The 20,692-nt window shown below is 48.7% G+C and overlaps 6 protein-coding genes across 6 annotated transcripts, besides 8 other annotated features; 2 read left to right on the top strand and 4 right to left on the bottom strand.

Annotated features, from left to right (window-relative positions):
- Positions 1-2,431: 2,431 nt before the first annotated feature.
- FPSE_04662 (uncharacterized protein) lies at positions 2,432-2,744 on the bottom strand (the record flags this gene model as incomplete). Its single annotated transcript, XM_061988441.1, has 2 exons — positions 2,432-2,485; positions 2,736-2,744. The coding sequence occupies 2 exons, from the start codon at positions 2,742-2,744 to the stop codon at positions 2,432-2,434; spliced, it is 63 nt and encodes a 20-aa protein (XP_061844446.1).
- Positions 2,745-4,213: 1,469 nt separating this feature from the next.
- Positions 4,214-5,766, bottom strand: FPSE_04663 (uncharacterized protein; the record flags this gene model as incomplete). The annotated part of the gene is made up of 3 exons (XM_009257781.1): positions 4,214-4,481; positions 4,651-4,894; positions 4,980-5,766. 3 exons carry the CDS (start codon positions 5,764-5,766, stop codon positions 4,214-4,216), a joined length of 1,299 nt encoding a protein of 432 aa, XP_009256056.1.
- Positions 5,767-6,204: 438 nt separating this feature from the next.
- Positions 6,205-6,258: a microsatellite.
- A 368-nt stretch (positions 6,259-6,626) lies between these two features.
- Positions 6,627-6,684: a repeat region.
- An 844-nt stretch (positions 6,685-7,528) lies between these two features.
- Positions 7,529-7,616: a repeat region.
- Positions 7,617-9,479: 1,863 nt separating this feature from the next.
- FPSE_04664 (uncharacterized protein) lies at positions 9,480-10,355 on the bottom strand (the record flags this gene model as incomplete). The annotated part of the gene is made up of 2 exons (XM_009257782.1): positions 9,480-9,921; positions 9,982-10,355. 2 exons carry the CDS (start codon positions 10,353-10,355, stop codon positions 9,480-9,482), a joined length of 816 nt encoding a protein of 271 aa, XP_009256057.1.
- Positions 10,356-11,632: 1,277 nt separating this feature from the next.
- Positions 11,633-11,664: a microsatellite.
- Positions 11,665-11,687: a microsatellite.
- Positions 11,688-12,539: 852 nt separating this feature from the next.
- FPSE_04665 (uncharacterized protein) lies at positions 12,540-15,426 on the top strand (the record flags this gene model as incomplete). The annotated part of the gene is made up of 6 exons (XM_009257783.1): positions 12,540-12,792; positions 13,162-13,782; positions 13,860-14,146; positions 14,217-14,833; positions 14,900-15,104; positions 15,250-15,426. 6 exons carry the CDS (start codon positions 12,540-12,542, stop codon positions 15,424-15,426), a joined length of 2,160 nt encoding a protein of 719 aa, XP_009256058.1.
- A 130-nt stretch (positions 15,427-15,556) lies between these two features.
- Positions 15,557-15,578: a repeat region.
- Positions 15,579-15,621: 43 nt separating this feature from the next.
- On the bottom strand, positions 15,622-16,896 carry FPSE_04666 (uncharacterized protein; the record flags this gene model as incomplete). The annotated part of the gene is made up of 3 exons (XM_009257784.1): positions 15,622-15,698; positions 15,803-16,500; positions 16,595-16,896. 3 exons carry the CDS (start codon positions 16,894-16,896, stop codon positions 15,622-15,624), a joined length of 1,077 nt encoding a protein of 358 aa, XP_009256059.1.
- Positions 16,897-17,443: 547 nt separating this feature from the next.
- Positions 17,444-17,463: a microsatellite.
- Positions 17,464-18,998: 1,535 nt separating this feature from the next.
- Positions 18,999-20,673, top strand: FPSE_04667 (uncharacterized protein; the record flags this gene model as incomplete). Its single annotated transcript, XM_009257785.2, has 7 exons — positions 18,999-19,208; positions 19,380-19,427; positions 19,511-19,595; positions 19,790-19,853; positions 19,900-19,921; positions 20,125-20,146; positions 20,660-20,673. The coding sequence occupies 7 exons, from the start codon at positions 18,999-19,001 to the stop codon at positions 20,671-20,673; spliced, it is 465 nt and encodes a 154-aa protein (XP_009256060.1).
- Positions 20,584-20,672: a repeat region.
- Positions 20,674-20,692: the final 19 nt, after the last annotated feature.

The following is a 20,692-nucleotide window of genomic DNA, read 5'->3' as shown; positions in this document are numbered from 1 at the left end:
CAGGTTACATGCCCCGTACTGGAATCGAACCAGTGATCTTATCATTACTAGTGATACGCTTTACCACTGAGCCAACGGGGCTTCTTTGGAACTTGTTGAAGGTGAGGTAGCAGTACGGGGTAAAGTTTGCAGCAACACGAAGGGAACAAAGAGAAGCTCCAAATTGGCGAGATCAGTATGTGGGATGCATCTTGTCTAGCGGACCAGTACCATGACGGGCGTTTATATCACGGAAGGAAAGAACAGCTCTGAAGTTTCTCAGGACACAACTGAAGGCTGGGATAGATGGAGTGAGAAAGACAGAGACCGGTTTAAACTGCCACGAGTCCTTTGAACTTGTTCATCTGCAATGCTTTTGAATAGAGACAGTTAAGACTCAGTTTATTGATCGTGACTGTGATAGATTTGTGCACCAACCGACATAGAGCGTTGAGTATAAAGAGCTAGCTCACTTGAGCCTGAGATTTCTATCGAGTTTATAGGGTATCTATATATAAGCAAGCATAACACATCAACGCACATAATAACAATGGGGTGCTCGACGCCTGTAAAAAAAAGAAGGACATGAGCATTAAACATACAAATGATGTATGCATGCAAAAATTGATACAGATAGCAAAATAATTACTCCCCCGGGAAGGCTCGAACTTCCGATCTCCCGATTGTCTATGAATAACAGTCGGACGCTTTAGCCAACTAAGCCACAGGGGACAGGCTAATTGATAGTATGCCATGTCGTATTAGTGTCTATGTCGCAACAGTTGTAGTTAAACAGCAACTCTGAGTTTAACCATCGTCTTGCTAAATCTAACTACATACGACAAGATTCCGTTACTGGTTTATTGTTTTCTTTGTTAACCTAATCTTTTCTATATGAGTGTCTTGATACCTAATATTTGACAGTCGTGTTGAGTATGTTATTTCATCAGGTCCATGCTAAACTTGTCCCTTACAAAAGAGTCTTGTCCCTTATTGAGTGAACAACCTACCCTAGGTCTTTCCACGGATAACCTACAAGTATCTTTTCTGTCCTTCCAAGTACCTGGCACGGTATCTCATACCGTACGCATGGAATGCACCTACGATTCCTTCATCGATCTCAAACAATCAAGATCGAATCGCATCCGGAATCTGAAATGCGAGAGGGAGGGCTCGATCATCGGAGACCTACTTGTCGTATATCGACGAATGTTTGCGGGACGAATAATCGTTTTCTTTCAGAGCATGACCAACGAACGCCAAAAAAAGCAAACATGACCGACCCCCAATCACTTGGCATCGTCAATCGAAAAAGAAGAAGAAAAAAAGCAATGCTTAGTGTAGTTTACCCTCTTCCCTCCCAAGAAAAAGGATGTGGGAACACCGACGACAAAGTCCGATGGAGCTACTGCGAGAAACTGCAAGAGGAACAAGATCTCATCTCATCGAACCATGCTTTGATTGATTGCAGATTTTGCCCACCGCATCGTTCTTGACCGACTGGTTGGGATACGACGTCTCCTGAAATGCGCACCAAAGTAGATCATCGACATGGGGGTAGAGCATCCGGTGGCGTGCGTACATACGGTACGGTATCAGGTTGAGAAGGGATTATTTGACGGTAACCAACATCTCAAATGGGGCTGAACCTAAACGAACCCCACTCACTTTTGTGAGAGGTTCGAACTGTCAAGTGAGGCTATGGCGATCCTTCTGTCAAGTTGCGTCGAGATTTCGCCATCATTAGCAGATATTCTCCATGCTTTCTTTTTCTGAACCATCAACAAACATGCCATGTACTTCTAGATGAAACTTGACGATGTGATTTACGTCACATCACAGTCATTTATGCAAGCCCTAGAAGTAACCCGTTGCTGACTGGTTGCTTTGTTTCAGTTCAGCTTCAGCCACAGTATACACGGGAATGTACAGTGCTCTTTTCTGGAAGCAAAGCTGAGAACACTTACAACGACAGGGGAAATATTTCCCGTCCCCAAAGTAAGTCTATCAGTATTAAAGGAAGAACTGCGTGGGTTAACAAGTCATTTTTTCCACAAGTTGATTTACATATCCTGTCTCAGTTTACAAGTACCTGCTTGTCTAGTGTCTCAATATAATGATCCGAAGTACATGTAATTCCCGCTCAGACCGATATGGAGATTTATCTCTTGGCAAAAGAGCAAACATCTTACTTATACGTAACAAGAATGGTATAGTCGATCTCGTAGTTATAAATCGCCGCTTGAAATCGGAAACTTGAGAAAAAAAAGATGCAAGGGACATGTTGGTCTTGGTGAGATGACAGATCAGATAAGGCAAGATGAGGCAAACGCACATTGTCATTTATTAATTATAGCGTACAGATCGGAAACTCATGCAACTGAACCTGTAACTTCTTGTTAGCTTTAAACAGCCTTGTGCAGATTTTTTCTTCTTATTTCCTCCTTCCTCTTTACTCGTCATATGCTCGCTTGGGACGTCTTGTCCGTTGGGTTCTCGCACGACCCTGTTGAGAGGAAAAGTAAAAGGCTAATTAAATACAGACTAATATATAAGCGAGTACGTAGCTTTGACTGTACCTGGTACGTGTTGCTGGGCCTGAAGATGGTCCAAGCGAGATCTGCGATATCCCTGTCTCAGCTCGTCTTCCCAAAAGCTCAAGCCCACAGCCCCATCCGAAGAAGAGCTAAGAGAAGCCCTATGGAGTACGGAATACGGATACAGTGTGTTGAAAACATCCAAAGTACAACACGTACAGAGTACATGTTGATGGTGGATAACCAAGAGAGAAAGAGAGAAAAGAGAACAAGGTCTCTTTTCTCAGCCTCGTTTGTTGTCCCGTGTCTTGTGTCGCATCTAATTAATAACCGAAGGCACTGGAACAGGAGAGAGCTAGGATATATCCAACTACCGATACTGGGGTGCCTCAGAAATAACATGATTACGGATGTAGAGAGTCTACGTACCTACCCATCCCTTACCCTTCGTTCACTTCCCTTACCTCAGACAAACCCAACCCACATCTTTTATTGTCCTGTCATGATATGATATGATGCATGTGTAACCTGCAGTGGACCATAATGGCCAAGGCTAATGTACTGTGTCATGTACAACTAAGTCATCAGACCCCCTTACTGTATGTATGCACTTGAGAGTATCCATATCTCTTGTTGTCTCGTATCCAACACCATCGTCACATATCATAACCACTTTGAAAATTCTCCGACAAGAGCCTGCGTGCCTCCTTTCCAATATTCTAGTCTCTCGGCGTAATTAAATCCTTGACCAATGAGTAAAATGCCCCCTCAGATGAAAATCCTGAATCAAATGTATTTCACGCCAGGTTTCTTTCTAACTTGGATGCTTTGTTGGTGGATGCTGACCCTTTGTATAACCCCAAAATCCCAGAAGAGGAAAAGCAACAAAACGCGCAAGACGAATGACATTGAAACACTCTGTCATGAGTGTGACGACAAGTGTAAAACAAAATGAGAAATACAAAAAAAAACAAAACAGCCCAATGCAAAAAATGTGATATGTTACGATATCTCTAATAGTTGTCACACATGAAATGAAAATGCAACGAGAACATGATGAACCAAGACTAACCAATTGAGGCGAGGCGAGGCAAATGACCTGGGAAATGGAAAAGAGGAAGCAAAAAAAGCAAAAAAAAAAAAAGAGGAATCCCATGGATATCGCAATGTAAAAAAAATCGGCCTTTCAAAAGCCACCGCAGACTCCTCATCTCTGACAGAGAATCCCTCCCATTTGTGAATGCTGTAACCGGAAAAAGTAAAGCCCATAACTAATAACCAGAGATGGGAACTGCGTGCTTCCCAACTCATCATCATTGTCGTCATCATCAATCATCCCCGTCCCCCCTCTCTCTCGATGTTGGTTCAGCTCACAGCGAGAGCGCCGTGTATGTGCGAGTGTGAGGCGGGTCGGGTCTGGGTCGTTGGTGTCTTGAACTGCCGGGGGGGTTTCAACCTTTTTGGCGCCGATCAAATGCTAGACATGGGGTAATGGGTAGAGGTAGGACATGGCTCGTGTCAACTCCCTTGCAAGACAATGACCAGGGGTACACCCTTGTCTCTTGTCCCCCATGTCAGTGTGTCCCTGTTGGTTGGGTTCGATCCCTTTTGGACGATGGATTTTTGGTTGTCGCTTTTCCCCTTTTGAAAAAGACACAGTAAGGGCAAGGGCAACAAGACAAATCTCTTGTCCACTTCTAGTTGGCCCAACCGCCAGTCCAGTCCTGGAGGTCCCCGACAATTTGGTATGTAGGGTTCGCTGAGTGACCATCTCCGCCCTTCTTGTTCCAGGCCCATCGGTCGGCTAGGTCGCAGTCAAGGGTGCCCTGCATCATGGCCATCACGTAGTCACCAATGACGGGCAGGAACTTCCAGCCGTGGAATGAACCTCCAGTTGCGATATAGAGATTGTCGGATTGCGGGTGGGGAGTTATGAGGAAGTCATGCGTTGGTGTTGATGCGTCCCTGTGGCATAGAAACACCGGTCAGACCATGATACTCAGAAATAACATTCAACCAAGACAGAAACAAGACAAGACAATGCCGTTCATTTCAGTTAACGGCAATTGGGGGTGGTGGCCGCAGTGGCCTTGTCTTGTCTTGCCTTGGTTTGGCTTTGTTTTTGCTTACTTACCAACACATTCGGTAGGCCTCAATCTTGATATTCTCAACTTCCTTGCCATATAGACCATTAAACGTCCTTCGCGCCCGATCCTCAAAGAACTTGAGGAACCGAGGCCCTGTCCACGTGTTGTACGCGGACTGGTCAGGCACAACTGACATGGCCTCACCGGTCGGGGGAAATACTTGGTAGTTGGTGAAGCATAGGTCGCAGTTGAACTTGATAGTTCCGTCAGGCAGTATCGACATGCCCTCTCCTGCGGTTTTGTTAGCCTCATGACCGATGATATCCGCTTTGCGTTGCCTCAAAACTCATCTCAGCTCGGCATAGAGATAACGCACCTTTAACCTGGGGCAAGCAGTTCTTGAGCACGGGGATTGTCGAGAACTTGTCCTTTTGCGCGCCGTGCAGCTTCGCGAAGAAGCTCACAGCACCTGTAGCCAACAATCGTTCGCCAGCATGGAGCAGTGGCTTTTCGGGCGCGCTCTGTGCAAGTAGAGAAGCTGTTCGAGCCCCTGCTGCCAAAAGGGTCTTGTCAGCACGTAATTTCGTGCCGTCCTTGAGCGTGACGCCGACGCATTGATCTTCAGATCCAAAGTCCAGTGTCGTCACCTCACCCATGATGAACTCGGCTCCGAGGTCCACCGCAGCCTGCACCACTGCGCCGAGCGCCTTGTCCGCCTCCCCGAACCCCACGTTGGGGTTCCAGAGAACCTTATCCACCCCCTTGAAGTCGGCCGTCTCAAACGCACCGTTCCAGCGGCGGCGTACTTCCGCGACGGGTAGTAGCTCTGACTTGTTGGGAATTCCCATCTCGCGGTATGAGGCAATGCTCTCCTCGCCGAACGAAGAAGCATCGGCGCGGAGCATGCCCACCTCGTGGTAGAAACTCTTGTAGAGCTCATCATCCCTCCAGAGGGGCATGGCCCTTTTCAGCAGGCGCATGTAGAGCTTGTCTGGGTAGTCATCACGAATAATCTTGTTGATGTCGTGTGATGCGGCTCTGGGGTTGGGGTAAGCGGCCGGGTCGACAATGATAACCTTGACGTTGCCCTTTCTAAGAAGCGAGAGCGCCGTCGAAGCACCAAAGTTGCCGGCCCCTATGATGAGGACAGAAGGAATAGCCATTGTGGTTGAGGGTGGGATATGTTCAGTTCAATTGGAGTCTCAGAGTTGGAACCAATTCAATGCGCATGAAGGGAAAAGAGAAATATAAAAGAATTGTTTGTTTGTTTCTCGGTGTTTAGAATAAAAGTGAGACTTGTCAACGCCATGTTGGGTCTCATGGGTGCGGATGACATCCAACTTTATATCCTCAGCCTTCAACCCCAAACCAAGCCAAACCCATGGCCGGGCCGGGAATTCTAGGCCAATGCCAATGCTAGTTAATATCAAATAGCGGTCGACTGAGAGACAAACGCCAGAAACCCGAAACTAGTAACCGTTGAGAGTAAAGGCAATTGCCGGTCAGTCTCGTGTACATAGACTTAGTACTGACCGCATGCGTGCAAGTCAAGTCGAGCAAGGTAAGGCTAGGACAAGGCGTTCAAACATCCAATCCAATAGGTACATACACCACAGTACAGTGCTCTACAAGGTAGTGCAGAGTACAGTACAGTAGGAAATCCAGTTACATTAATCCTGGGTCCTGTCCAGGCGGCTAACCACCTAGTTCCACACTCCTTTGAGTAAACAATGAACACACTTGGGTAACTACATGGACTGATTTAATCATTGATTGACGTGGACGTATGCCAAGGGAGTTGTCTCATCTTGACGGCTTCCAGCAAGGGGGGGTGTTGACCCAGAGAAAAGTAAAGAAGAAAAGAAAAATTAGAAGAAGAAGCAACACCACACACGAGATAATCAACTAAGAACCAGAAAAAAAAAAAAGAACTTAGACAACTAGTCTAACTAGTCAGTTAGTATCTGTACCCCTGACGTTTGTGTGGTTGGCGGTTCAAGGGGGGTGAGAGAAAATGCGCTGCAAAAAGAAGAACGAAGATTAATAAAAAAAAATAAAACATAAAAAATACAAAAAAAAAATTAGGCCGAGTGATATCAGATGAGCCACACGTACAAAGAAAGTGGTTGTGTTGTACTTTTCTCGTAGAGCGTTAACCTTGTCGTCTCGGCGATCTCTGAAAGACTAAGAGAAAACATGTTCTTTTCTCTCTTCACCTTCTCCACCCAACCCGAAACAGTAGAAAAGTAAAACCCCAGCTGGGGTCATGGGGCTGGACGGGCAACAAGCTTCGAGTAACTAGCCGTGATTTCGTCTTTTGGTTGGTTGCGGGCTCATGCATAGACTTAATTTACCTGTTCCGTGCCAGGTACCACAAGCTAGGTCACTTGAATGATAAGAAATACAGAAACTAGATGGAACTAGTCTAGCTGCCTTGTAACACTGTACTATGATCAAAGCGCGATGGCTGCTTGAGCTGTCGTTGTTTGTGTCGCCTAGATGCAGTTCTGCAACTTGCCCCCGAGGTTACCGATGCTCGACAGTGCTGTAGAGCCCGCGGATGCCATGCATCAAAGCTATCGGCATGCCAGGATCTCCGCGAGATCTGCTTTCCCGGTACAAATACACTGTACCGTACCATCCACCCACCCATGCGCTGGGTATTCGCTACGAACACTGGGTCTCTGGCAGGAATAGCATGGAGTGTCCTACGATTCTCTCCGTACACAAGCAGTCACGCACTGTCAATTGCCTATGAATTGTTGTTTGCTGTGTCGTGCCTGGTGGATCTAGTGTCGACAGTCAGATATTGACAACTGAAGCTGAAGTTGACGGACGCTATGACAGAAGTGCCTTGCCGTCGGTTGTCCTTGGAACACACCGCTCGCTTGCCTTTCTTTTTTGTTTTCTCTCTTCCTTTTGTTCTCTCTTCCTTTCTTTTCTCCTCCTTGTTCTCTCTTCTCTTCTCTTCTCTTCTCTTCTCTTCTCTTGTCGCCTCGTCTCGTCTCGTCTCGTACCGTCTCGCCTCCTTGCTCTTCATTAATCCCAGTTTGCGGTGGAAGTTACCCCTCATGCAACCCCCATGCATGTTCCCAGCAGCTTCCGCCCTAGTCCCGCACCGTTAAGAAACCACGTGCGTCCCTAGGGGTTGCGCGGAGCTTGCCTGTCTTGTTTCTGTAGTTGAGATGAGGTGTCGAGGGGAAACATTGTGGGGAAGCAGTAGGTTGACCATTGAGATCGGATCGCGGTGCCGGGCTGAGCCTCCATTATGGTATGATGCCATAGTCGAGATGAGATGAGACTCCCTTATCTGCATAGACATGGCATTGCTGCTGGGCCAGGCTCTCTCTCCATCACTGCACATTGATTTCTCACAATTAGTGTTTCCGAATGGTTGGCTCACGTTCTGATCGCCAGGGTACACGTCTGTGCGATGCCGTTAGCGTCGGGATCGTCTTTCAAAGATGCCCGAAAGAAGGGGGAATAGAAGGCGAGAGTTCAGCTCCTCTTTCCGCGAGAGGGCTCTGGAGCACCCTGGAGTTGAAATGTCACATTGCTGTAATATGAGATCGTATGGCTGCAAGTCATCTATGTCTTGCTGAGGCATGAGTGACAGCCAGACCACAGGCTTGGGAAAGCCACCCGTTCCTCACAAGGCGAACTGGCTTGTTACTCTGTATTGAAATGTACTCTAGTAGATCCTCAGACCCTGCCGCCCTGCGCGCCTTCTGACAGCTCACTCCCTATGTTCTCTTGTGGAACTCTGATACGTTTCACCATTAGACGTGGCTCTGCTTCCTTTTCTCGAACGATCTTTGATGTACGCTCCCGTCGTACGACTCAATCAGCAATCGTCAGATGCGTGTAACCGAAACGTCAAGCGCCGACACCCATTGATAAGTTTGCCCATGTTGCTGTCCGTCCGTCTTGGTCTGTGACCCATACCCATACCCATACCCTGGCCCAGCTCTTGCATACAGTGTAGCATCCATTGCTGGGCGCTCCTGAGTCGTTGAGGCGTGCCGCCTGCCACGGCCATTGAAATTACTCGGCTTATACTAAGTCGATCCTTTGCTAAATCTACATAAAAAAATATGCCCCGCACAGGAATTCAGGATGAAAAAGAATTCTTGCATCCTGCCCGAAGGATAGCTGCATATGTAACGAGTGTTGTTTTGGTGACTCTCACCGATGATGCACCGCCAGTTTACAGATGATTGGTTGCATCACCCACGAACGAAACGAGGTGTCCTCCCCCGAAGAAAGGTTGGGCCACCAGATCAATACCAAGAAGTGTGACCGACTATCAGTAATATTTTGGGTTGTCTTCCCAGTCCTTGAGGCCGGAGAAAGCACCGAAGTGTGTATGTGGTTGGTGGTTGCTTGGTTGCTTGCCACTGCAGAAGACACAAACGCACACAGACAGTCCATGTGTATGCCCAAAACAATTTCCATGATTGGGATACAACGTTGGGGATCGTTAATAATAGATGGGCTTAGGTAGATAATCTCTTGGCGCAGTGTGATTGGTTCATGCAGACTTCAGGCATTTCGGGTTTCTATGAGCCGCATGCTTGATTTTGACCGGTGGCGATCCTCCAATCAGAGACAAGTCCCCGAGTGTAAGGGAACTGACCGGTCGAGGTCACGCATCTTCATCATTGAGCTCGTGACCCGGGGCCTCAAGATGTCATGACGCGATGCTTGACCGTCAATTTGTGTCTTTCGAGACCATCTCGGCGAGCAAACTTGCGTTTTTTAGGTGGGTTTGGACAACCAGGAACGTCGCACCGCCAAGGTTTTCTGTGTTTGTTGCAATGTTGACTGTGTTATATCAAGGTCAGCAGGATCCAGCAACTGACTCTGTGTGTGAGACTTACGCAAAAGAAGAGTTCCGATCAAAGATGACAAGTTTCCCGTCCTTGTCAACGCCACCCTTGTCGCATCGATATTCTAACGGGCAGTAATATGCGCCTTTGCCTCTTTGTTTGAGAGCGTCCATATCAATCTTGCTGAACTGTTCATCCTCATCTCCTCCCGAATCTTCTGAAGCAGAGGCATTTCCGCCAGGCGATAGAGTGTCATCGGTGTTTTGGGATGTGAGTATGCTTCGCTGACCACCACGAACGCCAACGCCAATGCCAACGCCAACACCAGCATCCAAACTTCCTCTGGGCGGTTGGTGAATCCAACTTGCAGGCTCAGACTTGACAGCAGGGAACGCAGGGGCGGTCTGGTAAGTAGATCCAGAATCGGGTTTTCGCCGCCAGACTTCTTGTACTTCTTCGGAGAATTTCTCCGCCAGATCACGTATCTTGCTATAAGAAGGGATGAGCCATGTCATTCCAGAGTGGGGTTTCATGAGTGGCACGACTTACCCTAGCTTGGTGATATTTATGTCCATAGTAGCCATCGGTTGTAAATCGGCCATGTAAGTCGTGGCAAAGGACTGCTCGTGAGCCTCTTCGGCAGCTCTCTCCACATGTGGCCCTTGGACCAGTTTATTTGTCAAGCAATACCACATTCGGGCAGTCTGGGCAAGGTATTCGCCCACATCGTTAATGATGTTTTGGTGATGTCCGGGCGCTGTTCCAGCGGCGGTGAATTCAGCCTCTGATGCCAGGTCTCGGGAAGCAGCCTCTAATTGGTGCCGGACTAGGGCATCCAGAGAGTTGGGTCTCATCGAGTTGCCGGGTCCGGGTATAGCGTGGATCCCCGATTCAAAGACAAGCGTGGATGAAGGGGCTGGCATGGTGGCCGGTATCGTATCTGTAGTACTCTGTACCTCTCTAGAGACTCTTGTATTTGTTGTTGACTAGCGTCGATACTGTATGTATGTAACTAGAGCCACTATGTATGTACTCCGTACTATGCTCGGGCGTCTGAACCAACCACGCGGGACCTAGCGGTAGTGCGTTGCAAATTGTGGCACGGAAGCTAAACAACGAAGGGCTCGGGCTCGGGACCGGCGCGGCGCGGCGGCGACCACGGGAAGGCAAAAATTTGGGGCAGCAGCCGAGGGGAAGGGGAACAGGAATAGGAATAGGAAAAGACGGCCGTCCTGGCTTGGCCTGGGTACGGGTTGTACGTATGCAGTAGGGTTTCGCTGTTGCGTTCCTGAAAACAGAAGAAAGGAAAAGCGATGCTCATGCACTTGCTTGCTTGCTGTAGCTACTACCTTCCTTGGTGGCCGGTCAGAGGAGGGAGATGGGACAGTATGTAGCGTAACTCCTGGCGAATGCCAATAGGCGGGGTTACGGGTGTACTGTAGGTGAGTACGGTACTGTACTCTCTGTCTGATTCTGGTTCTGGGTCTGTGTCTGGGTTTGGCCTAGAAGCCAGTGCTCAAAGGCAAAAAAGACAAAATGTCGCAGTATATGCTCGGTGAGCGAGCGTCCTACGTCTTGGGGCCCGTGAAGGAGGACGACCGCAATACCCAACGGGGAATTGACAATATGAATGCTGTGGTAGATTCAGTCAGTCCCTTGGAACCAGCTCCTTATGAGGCCGCCAGAGAGGCAAGACATGCGGTCCCGGGCACAAGCACAACTTTTTCGTGTGAGTAACGGGCGACGGGAGAAGAGACAACTAGCCCGGAGAAAAGAGACAACTGGGTCTGAGTAACGTTGGTGCGTTCGGGGGCTGGTATCACAGCTTGTACCTTTGTCGTTTACAGTATTGTTGGCACTGGACGGGACGAACTGCACTGCACGCCGCAGCGCAGCCTAGTAGCCTAGCAGCGCAACACCGTTAGGTTGTGCGTCCGGTCAAGGTTCAGCGCGACTGGGCCCTCTCCCTCTCCCTCGTCTCCATACCGGTCGGTCCTGGAAAAGCAAGGGCGGGTAGGGTAGTTAGCGTCCAAGGGGACCCGTGGACGCCATGGCGTTTTTTCCTTGCTGGATCCCCCATCTCATTTGGCCCCCCTCCCCCCCTGATCCCTGGACCCTGGCAATCACATCGACGAAAAGCCACGCTAGGTACAAATTGCTGGGCCACACTCATTTCCTCCCTCCCTCTCTTTCTCTTCTCTGTGTGTGTGTGTGTGTGTGTGTGTGTGTGTGAGAGAGAGAGAGAGAGAGAGAGACGTACCCAGGTACTGTTCCTCTGTATGTACGTAGTAGCTACTACCTAGGTATTCTTCTGTGTCAACACCGGCGGCGGCACGCGCGTGAAGCGCCTCAGGCAATCGAGGGTGAGATTCGCCTTCAGGTTGCCCGCCCTACCGATCTCGACCTGGCGGCACTGCACCCAATATCGTGAGGCTGCTTACTGCTAACCATTGGAGAGAAGCCCAACTCTCCCTTCCCTTGTGTTAACGGCTCTAAGCTTGTCGTTGAAGTGGGGAAGCTCGCCCATGGCAGACGTTGTCCTGTCTAACGGCTCCTAGACATTTCTTATAGTTAAAGCTAGTTAAAGCTCTGAACCTGAACGGGTCTAAAAGAGACCAAGAGTAGCACCTTGAGCAAACGTGCCTTTTAATGCAGGTACTCTCCCCCAGACTCACACCATGACCTCACGCTCTTCCTGACTCTTGTTCTGCTTTAACACCCCTCTGCTGGCCCCCTTGGTTCTGTTGTTTCCTCTTCGCTTCTTGTTGTCTCCTTCCGCCCCCGCTGTTCCGGTGGTTCACCCTCCAGAAATCCACTCTCGCCAGGTCTGGTCTGGCTTTTGCCTTGAAGCGAACCACTCTACTGGTACAGTATCTCATCAATAAGCTTTCAAACCGACGCGCTGTGCTGTGCGTTACCCCGGGGCCCGGCAGCTCATCCAACACCTGAGATCGCTTCCTGCTACCACCCGCCCGCCGCAGCTGGCCTTCCCTGTGTTCTGATCCGGACGTCTCCGAAACGACAAGACCGCCTTTTCATCTCATCTCTCTTGTCCATTGCGAACGCGCGGACCCATCGGAGTTGAACTCCGGCGGCAAGCCGCTCAGATGGATAGCTCACCAGAGCCACCTCGTCCGTCGAAGCGCATGAAATACGAGCAACATGACGACGATACGATTCAAATGGCTATGCCTGGAACCGATATCAAGGTTCCTCCTGAAAGCATCAATGGGTCCTTAGTTGCTGATGTGCCCTATTTCGATAACCCATGGCCTTCGACGACGACCTTGTCGTCTCCTTCTCAGGTATTCTTCAACTTTTCTGAAGACATTGACACCTCTTGGACCCCTAATTTTACAGGTGAGGAAGTGAACCTGTCTTCCCTCATCTAACAAACCCTTCCAGCTTCCTTTGACACCTTTTCTTCTTTGATCATGCTCTCTGAACACTCCATCCCTCATGCTGGTTTTTCATTTTCCATATCCCATCCTTGTGGAGGGCCTTGGGGTGAGATGGGTCTCATGAGAGTGCGTTTGAGAGAACATATCGCACCTACCCACCCCGCTCTCACCCCTACCCTCACACCGTCGCACCTTTCAACTCGGAGTTCATTTTTCATCCATCATATCCTTGCTTTCACCACTACCCATCATAAAGGAATCAAAGCCTTCCGTTGACCCGATCATGCCATGGTAGACTATCGAGTCTGTGAGCTGACGTTCCATGCAGCACCCCAGCCTGCGACGTTGAACCTCCACGCAGACACGACGCTTCAACCTGAACTGCAGCGTCCTCAGATACAAGACCTGCCTCGACTCTTGCCTGCGGTACCAAACGCCACTCCAGATAAAGATGTAGAATGCGATGATTTAAAGAAGGGCGAGGCACATTTTGTCAGTCCTTTCGCCTCAAAGGAACGCTTGACTGTATCCGCCTTGCCTCGCTTTGCTCGCCCTCATAATGGGCAGGTGAACGGTTATGTCAAGTTTAACTGGCCAACGAAACAGGACTCAAGCCAACCGCCTGATCCTACACCGTTACAACCAGACAATGATGTTGAGGATATAACGCCACACATATCGCGATCGCGTCCAGACAACCAAAACTCTGGCATAGTATACTTGGATATGTCTGCGCCCACGACATCTCGAACTCAAAGCAGAAGGGCATCATCCGTCACCATTGAGTTGGTATTGGGAGGCGGTACTCCATCGCAGGCAATGATGGTGAATCCGTCACCTTCACCTCAAGAAGTATTTACACGAGCCCCGCGAAAGGTTCCAAAGATGTTCGGCCATGAGGCCGCCATGGCCGACATGGATTATATCGATAGGCGATTATTCGACTTCTGTAAGTTCGTTCAGTAATATTGCCGACTAGAAGTTGTCAGTCTGCCATACTCTAGCTATTGCTGACTGTCATTATAGACATCAAAAACTGGTGCCCAGGAAGGAGTGTACTCGAAAACACAAATCTTTGGCTCAAGGACTTGGCTCCAATGGGTAGAAACAAAGGCATATTGCATGCTATTCAAAGCCTTGCCGGAGTCTACATCTATGACTATTTGCCAGATGAGCGTATTCGAAAACGAATTAACGAACGATATACCATGGCGAATGAATACTTTGCTGAACTTCTTAACGCACCTGAAAGCAGAACACGGGGGGAGGGGCGAGAAGTCATCACCATGGCCGTCCTACTTTCTATGCAAGACGTACGTATCACTATATTTTGCAGTCTATGTTGTGTTAGCTTTGCTGTGAAATAATCTAACAGTTTTTTAGGTTATCCTCACCGAACGACGTCTGAAAAAGCCTAACAAGCCCCGATGGCTAGAGGGTTTTAAGCAGGGTGAATTTTTCCTTCAAGAAACGGATCCTGGTCGTCGATTCTGGAATGATCAGTCCGACACTGTCCAATACGATCCCCTTCGGATATCACAATCAATAATCGTTGGTCGGGCAGTAATTCTTGCTCAACCAATGATGGCACTCCCTGAACCCAAAACAATGAACCCCGAGGTCGAATCCACCAGGTTCAAATGGCTTCTCTATGGTACAGAAAATGATATGTTCGAGATCCATGGCGGCTGCGGCTTTTCAAAGAAGCTATTGCACACCATGAGCCAAGTCACATACTGCGCAGCGCGCTTGCAGCAAGAACCTGAGAGCGCCATCGTCCCCATTACGGCACGATACTTGATGCGGACTTTAACAGACATGCGCCAATGGAGTCGCGAGGGGAAATCTTGGAAACAGTGCCTACAGCGTGCCCAGACGATAACCTGGGTGCGTATTATCCCAGAGGATGTTATAGTATCCTCAAAGGAGGACATGACGGATGTTACGGCCGAAGCATGGAGAATCGCGGCGATAATTTACCATCAATGCCGTCTTTTAAGGTTCGTACGAATCCAGAAGAGAATGAGAGGAGGGCAAGTGCGCTAACATGACTGTTTCCTGCCTAGACTACCACGAAACCATCCGGACGTCCTTTCCAATATGGAAGATCTCGCCAAGTGCATTCGTATAATGCCAACATCAGGGTCACACTTCACAGCTCAGGCGCCTTTGCTTCCAGTATTCTTCTTGGGTTTGCTTGCTACTAATCCTGCACACAAGGAGGTGTCAAGAGGCTGGTTCCAACAGGTCACAAACACGCCAGTTCGAAGTGTAAGTCAAACAAGCATGACAAAAAAGAAACGCAATCCTCCCATTTTCGTAATCTATGGCAAAGGGCAGGCTGGTTCTGCCCTTGGGCAGCTTTACTGCAAACATTACTCTAGTGTTGAATTAGTGTGCTAACATACCCTCCCAGAGTGTCCCCCCATTATACGACGCGCTCAAAAGGATCTGGGGATGGATCGACAACGATGTAAACCTCCAGCTTGACCCGACTCCTGTTCCCGAATCTCTCGGCCAGAGATATCCTTGGTGGGAACACCTCGTCAAGAGGGTTCTCGAAGAAGAAGACGAAACTTTGTGCCCAACCTGACGTACGCATCCATTGTGCACGTCTTTCTGTCCATTTTGGGATCCAATACCTCCAACGGTATTCAACAAATCGCAGCAAATAGCTGCCCGCCTTTTTAGAGGTGATGATGTTTTATCATTTATTTCCTTTCATTTTTTTTTTTATTTTTTTTTGAGGAATCGACAGGGCGAGATGAAGGTCGACCAATGGGGCAGATTAACTGACTCCCGAGACGGCGCTGTCAGCATCGTCTCGCTGGTCCTTGCTGTCCTTGCGGCGTACAAGATATTGACCTACATGCCTATCAGTATGAAAATTGTAAAAGAAGAAGGAGAAGAAAATAGAAACAAGGGAGAAAAAGAAAACGCCATGAATGGCGTGGATAGGGACTACTCACGAAACTCGGAGTCAGGTGCCTGCCAGACATCGATCACGCTCAGTCCTGCCTTATAGCACATGAGGCGCACGTTGTCTTCTCCATACTTGTGAGAATCGAACCAGTCAAATTCCTCACCCTTCTGGATGACGCGACCCATCTTTTCAAGTTTGACGTCTTGTTTGGCGCGGAAGAAAAATCGGTGTCGTGTAGTTGGTTCCTCCTCCAACTGGGCAAGGAACTCCCAGTCCTCCTCGCGGAACCACTCTTCGCCTGCTAGGCGGTTGGCATGCTTGAATCCGTTCAAGAAGAATTGGCGGTAGAGGTCATCGCAAGAATGGTAAGCATCCCAGATCTTGTCCCTGTTGCCCGGGAGGATGTGGCCATCCATTCCGATAAGAAGGAGATCATTGGGTCGAAGAGCGTCGGCCCAGAACTTGAGGTGGGACAATGCCTCGGGCCAAGGATCATTGCATAGTACAGATCCGAGCGAAAGGAACAGTCGAGGCGACTGGATCTTCTTCACGTAGTTCATGCCATCGCCAAAGGTCCCCCAAATACCTGCGCAGGTCACCGAAGACTGCTTGCTCGGATGCTGTCCCACCAGATACTTAACGTTGTGGTCCAATGACGATCGGGAGATGTCCAATGCAAGGTACTTGGTGGAGACGTTGGCCTTGTCGAAAGCAGCAAGAAGGTGGCCAACCTTGCGGGTGTCACTAGAGAAAGCCGCGTTAGTTTTGACAGGGTAAGCTTATAGCCGCCACTCGTTGAGGGTGGGCAGAATGCGGGGGCAATAGAGGACAAACTAACCCGGCTCCTAGATCAACAATAGTGACACCAGCTTGGCAACGTGCAGCAACATCCGCACCGTGCTTATCGAAAAGCGCAATCTCATCATGAGTCTGGTAGAACTCGGGGGTGAAGATGATCTGGTTCCAGATGGGCAACCCTACATCGTCGTAGAGGAGCTCGTCTGGAAGGGTTGGCTTGGAGGCGGAAGAATACGATGACATGAGGGTCTGCTCCAGCCGTTCAGCAACATCATCGTACATGTTACTGCCGCCGATATCGACTACAGTTCCATGGGAGGGAGCATCATTTTTGGGGCTCATGGTGCTAATTGTGTCTCATGAACCGGTCAAGAACTGAATGATTGTTTATCCAGAGCAGCTATCTCGGAGCAAGGTACGACTTGACGTCAGTCGCAAACAGGGTCTGTTACACACAACTGGTGGTGTAGTTCGGGGTTGACAAAGTATCGCCTCCTAAAAAAAAAACTAAAAAAAAACAAAGTGAAAAAAAGGGAGAAGGCGATTGAAAAAGGATATAACGCGGCACAAGGTGTAACGAAGTACAAGGTGGCAGCAGTATTTGCAAAGGTGTCGAATGTTGACGGATGATGTTGTTGACGCCGAAAATGGAAGCTAGCGAGTGGAAGGAGAAGAGATTGCGATTGAAGGTCTGCGTCGGTCGATTCTTATACCCTGGCGCTGGGAAAGCGAAAGTGACAGCACTTCGATCAGATGCCAGCTGCTGCCAGCTGCCAGCTGCCACTGTTAATGTTGGTTTCAGTGCTGCTCAATGGAGACAGCCCAGGGAGTCGAGAAAGGCCTGCGGACAGGCGCTGGAGGCGGTAGAAAGATGCGAGACAGAAGAGACAGGCAAGGCAAGGCAAGGCAGGCAGTGAACTAGCAAGGGCTGTGATATGATTTGAGGCGATTCAAGAAGAGCAATGCGGACCGTGGATCCTGTACGTTGAAACGAAAGTCTGCCCCTCAATGGAAACACAGCAGCAGTGCAGCATCTGGATATCCCTTGGATTTCTTTTTCTTTTTCTGCTTGTTCAGTTTGACAGCTCAATGTCAATGCCCATCAATGCAATGCTGGTCTTGATTTCCTTGACTACTACTGGGTGATATACCGTACCCCAGCACTTTGAATGCATTTGCTTGCGTGCGCAAGGTGGTATAGTGAAATGGGACGGATCTTGGCCATGTACAGCCTTGACTAAAAGCGGTTCATCCTACATTAGGGCGAAAATGTAGAGGGTGTCGTCCCCATGCTCCAACATTGGTCTCTCCACTGCGAGACATGGGGGGTTCCGCTAAGTTTTGGGGAAGATATCAAGACCCTTGTTTTTCTTTTTTTCTGGTGTGTGTGTGTAGTGTTTTCCCCCCTACGCGTTTGTCGTTTTTTTTCTTTTGTTTTCTACTCCTTTTAGCCGTTATTGTAGAATGAATTAAAGACCCCAATTATCTGTCTCAGATGTCGTATTTAAAGCCTTCCAGAATGGTGTCATATCAGACTACCAAGGGAGCTAAGTGGCAATGGGTGTCGTGCTGCATATCATGGTTTGGAATCACGTGTTGCAGTTATGTACATATGTTGCAACTCCAGAACACTCACGGTAATATTCAGGCCCTGACCCTGCACGAGCGAGCGAGCACTAATGAGAATCCAGGACGTGGTAAGAAACGAAAGCCTATTTGGGAATCTGGTCAACGCTCCCTCCACCATCACCGGAGGACATGTAATCAACTCGCCAAACAAGCACGAGCCTGTTCAAGGAATAGCGCGCTTCGCACTCGTGCAGTCTTCATAATAACGAAACTCGACCAAGGATTTCCACCGAGGCATTTCATTCATGGCTCCGTCTTGATCTCCACGGACCCGCCTTCACCCGCTAGCCATTGCCGTGCTGGCCGACTTGATGTTGTCTGTTATCCATAGACCAGCAAAAAAAAGGTCTTGATGAGATGACTGGTCATCTTGGCCCAGAATAAAACACAGAGCTTTTGGTTGATCCTCGATGTCAGTGTGGCTACAACAACACAGGGCACTTTGCAAACACCCCTGTTTCATCCCCAGTTCTGGCCCTGGAAGGTGGGATACCTACAGATGCACGTCATGGTTCAAAACGAATCCCGCTCAAGCTAGAGAGACAAGCAACATGAGCTTGACAGACGGCAAAGATAGCGTGGTTTTCAAGTCGGACTTTATTGGCCAAGATAGCTACCGTTGGCTTGCCTTTTTCACGTTGAAAGGGTGATGGGCTGACTCTTTGGGTAACACAATGGCGTCGTTGGTCGCTGATCCTCAGTGCTATCTTGACAACGGTTCCTGACTCCCTTTGCACGAGGTCTCTTTCAGAACCCTTGGTGAAAATCGTCCGAGGTGTCGAGAATCTCGCAAGTCTTGCCGAAGATGGGTCATCATGCCTACAATCCAATCTCAAAACCTTGACCGCCTGTTGATCCAGCACCTTGAGAGCGAAAGAGAGAGAGAGAGAATGCTGCTCTACAACTCCCTGACAAGGCTCGGCCCCATTTCTGCCCCATTCCACCGCGGCACAGATCATTATTGCATCTTCGACAACCCGTCACACATGAAGGCGGTGGGGAAGAGTGCACGCGTACGCAGTCCAGTACGTACAGCGAGGACTATTTATCTATTATTGGGCGGTCACATGAAAGCTCAATACGGGGTCAAGGTTTGACGGCAGGCTCCAAGTTCAGATGGACTCTGCAGAATCGAGAGCCATGCAGGGGGGAGGGTGTGTTGATTCTCGTTCGTTGTTGTCAAGCTTTGTTCACAGACACTCTCCTTGGAAAGAGACTTGAGTGAATGGGGGTTGCAAGTGGAGGTATGCTGCTGCAAGAGTGAGATGCAGAAAAAATAGTCCGCAATTCTTGCAAGGGTTCAGAATTGCGCACTAAACTAGTACAGTACATCTGCTCTCTCAGCTGGTGGTACACAGGCAACCATTACCGTTATCAAATGCTCCGTCGGTCAGAAAGGAAGGATTGTAATGGTAGGTTATGAGGCAGGATAGACGTGATTTCAGCGCCAACTTTGAAAACGATAGACCGTGTTACCTACAGCCAGTATGTAGTCAGCCAAGCCTCAACGTCTTTGATGGGCCCCTTCAAAGTTTTACTAGGCTTTAGCTAAGCGCGAGCAAGGGAACTCCCGCCGTGCTAGGATGTTTCTTTACTTTTCCCGCAGGTCCGTTCGACGTTAACTGGGGCCGTGTTTGTTCCCCACTGGATTTGAGTCTTATTCAAGAATAGTCAGTTCTAGTTGGTTAATGCTTAGTCGACTCGACGTTGGTTCAGCAAAATGGCTGGGCGCTATACAGTAAGCCCGTCGTTATTGACTAGGAGCAATTGATCCCATGCAGAAGTTCTTTCATTTCTCCGTCATTCATTTCCATTTGCAGCCTCTTATGCTGCCATGCTTCAATTTCTTTGCCTGTCCTTTTGTTAACTTATCATCCAACTGCACGTGCAGTCAGTCAACTTGCATTGCATCAAAGAAACACGCTTAATAGCATCGTGCAGCTATCGTCAGGGATCTTGGCCGGTTAGTGACGTTTTACAGACGGATAATAACCTTCCCATGTCCTTGCCCTTGCCCTTGTCCGTTGAGACTGAAAGACGTCCATGCCCACCCCTCCCTCCATCTTTCTTAGCCGCCAAACCAGGAACGCAACTCAGACACCTCCATCTTGGGACCCCAGGTCACGGTGTTCGGTGCAATGAGGAAAAGTCAGACTCAACCTGTTATCGACCCGGTTTAGCCGCTTCCCAGAATGGCAACTTCGTAATTTGACCAGTACGAATTGAGAGTTGAAGGCCTTGCATGACGAATGTTATCGGCTGCTATTGTATTACGATACGACAACACCCTCTTGTCTCCGGATTCAAAGTGACTGTATTGTTTGCGTATCTCGGTCAAAGAAAAAATAAGACAATCTTCCTTCACCCCTTCAAATATTTAACTGACAGATATTCACTCAGAATTATAAATAAATTACTTATTTAATCTATTAAGAGATATAAGTTTAATAGTAAAATAATAATAATACTATAATAGTATATAAAAAATAGTAAGTAGGTTAATAAGCTA

The sequence above is a fragment of the Fusarium pseudograminearum genome, chromosome 2 (assembly GCF_000303195.2).
Source record: "Fusarium pseudograminearum CS3096 chromosome 2, whole genome shotgun sequence".
NCBI classification, from domain to species: Eukaryota; Fungi; Ascomycota; class Sordariomycetes; order Hypocreales; family Nectriaceae; genus Fusarium; species Fusarium pseudograminearum.
Note: the sequence above shows the minus strand (reverse complement) of the source record. Positions and strands in the feature narration are given on the sequence as shown.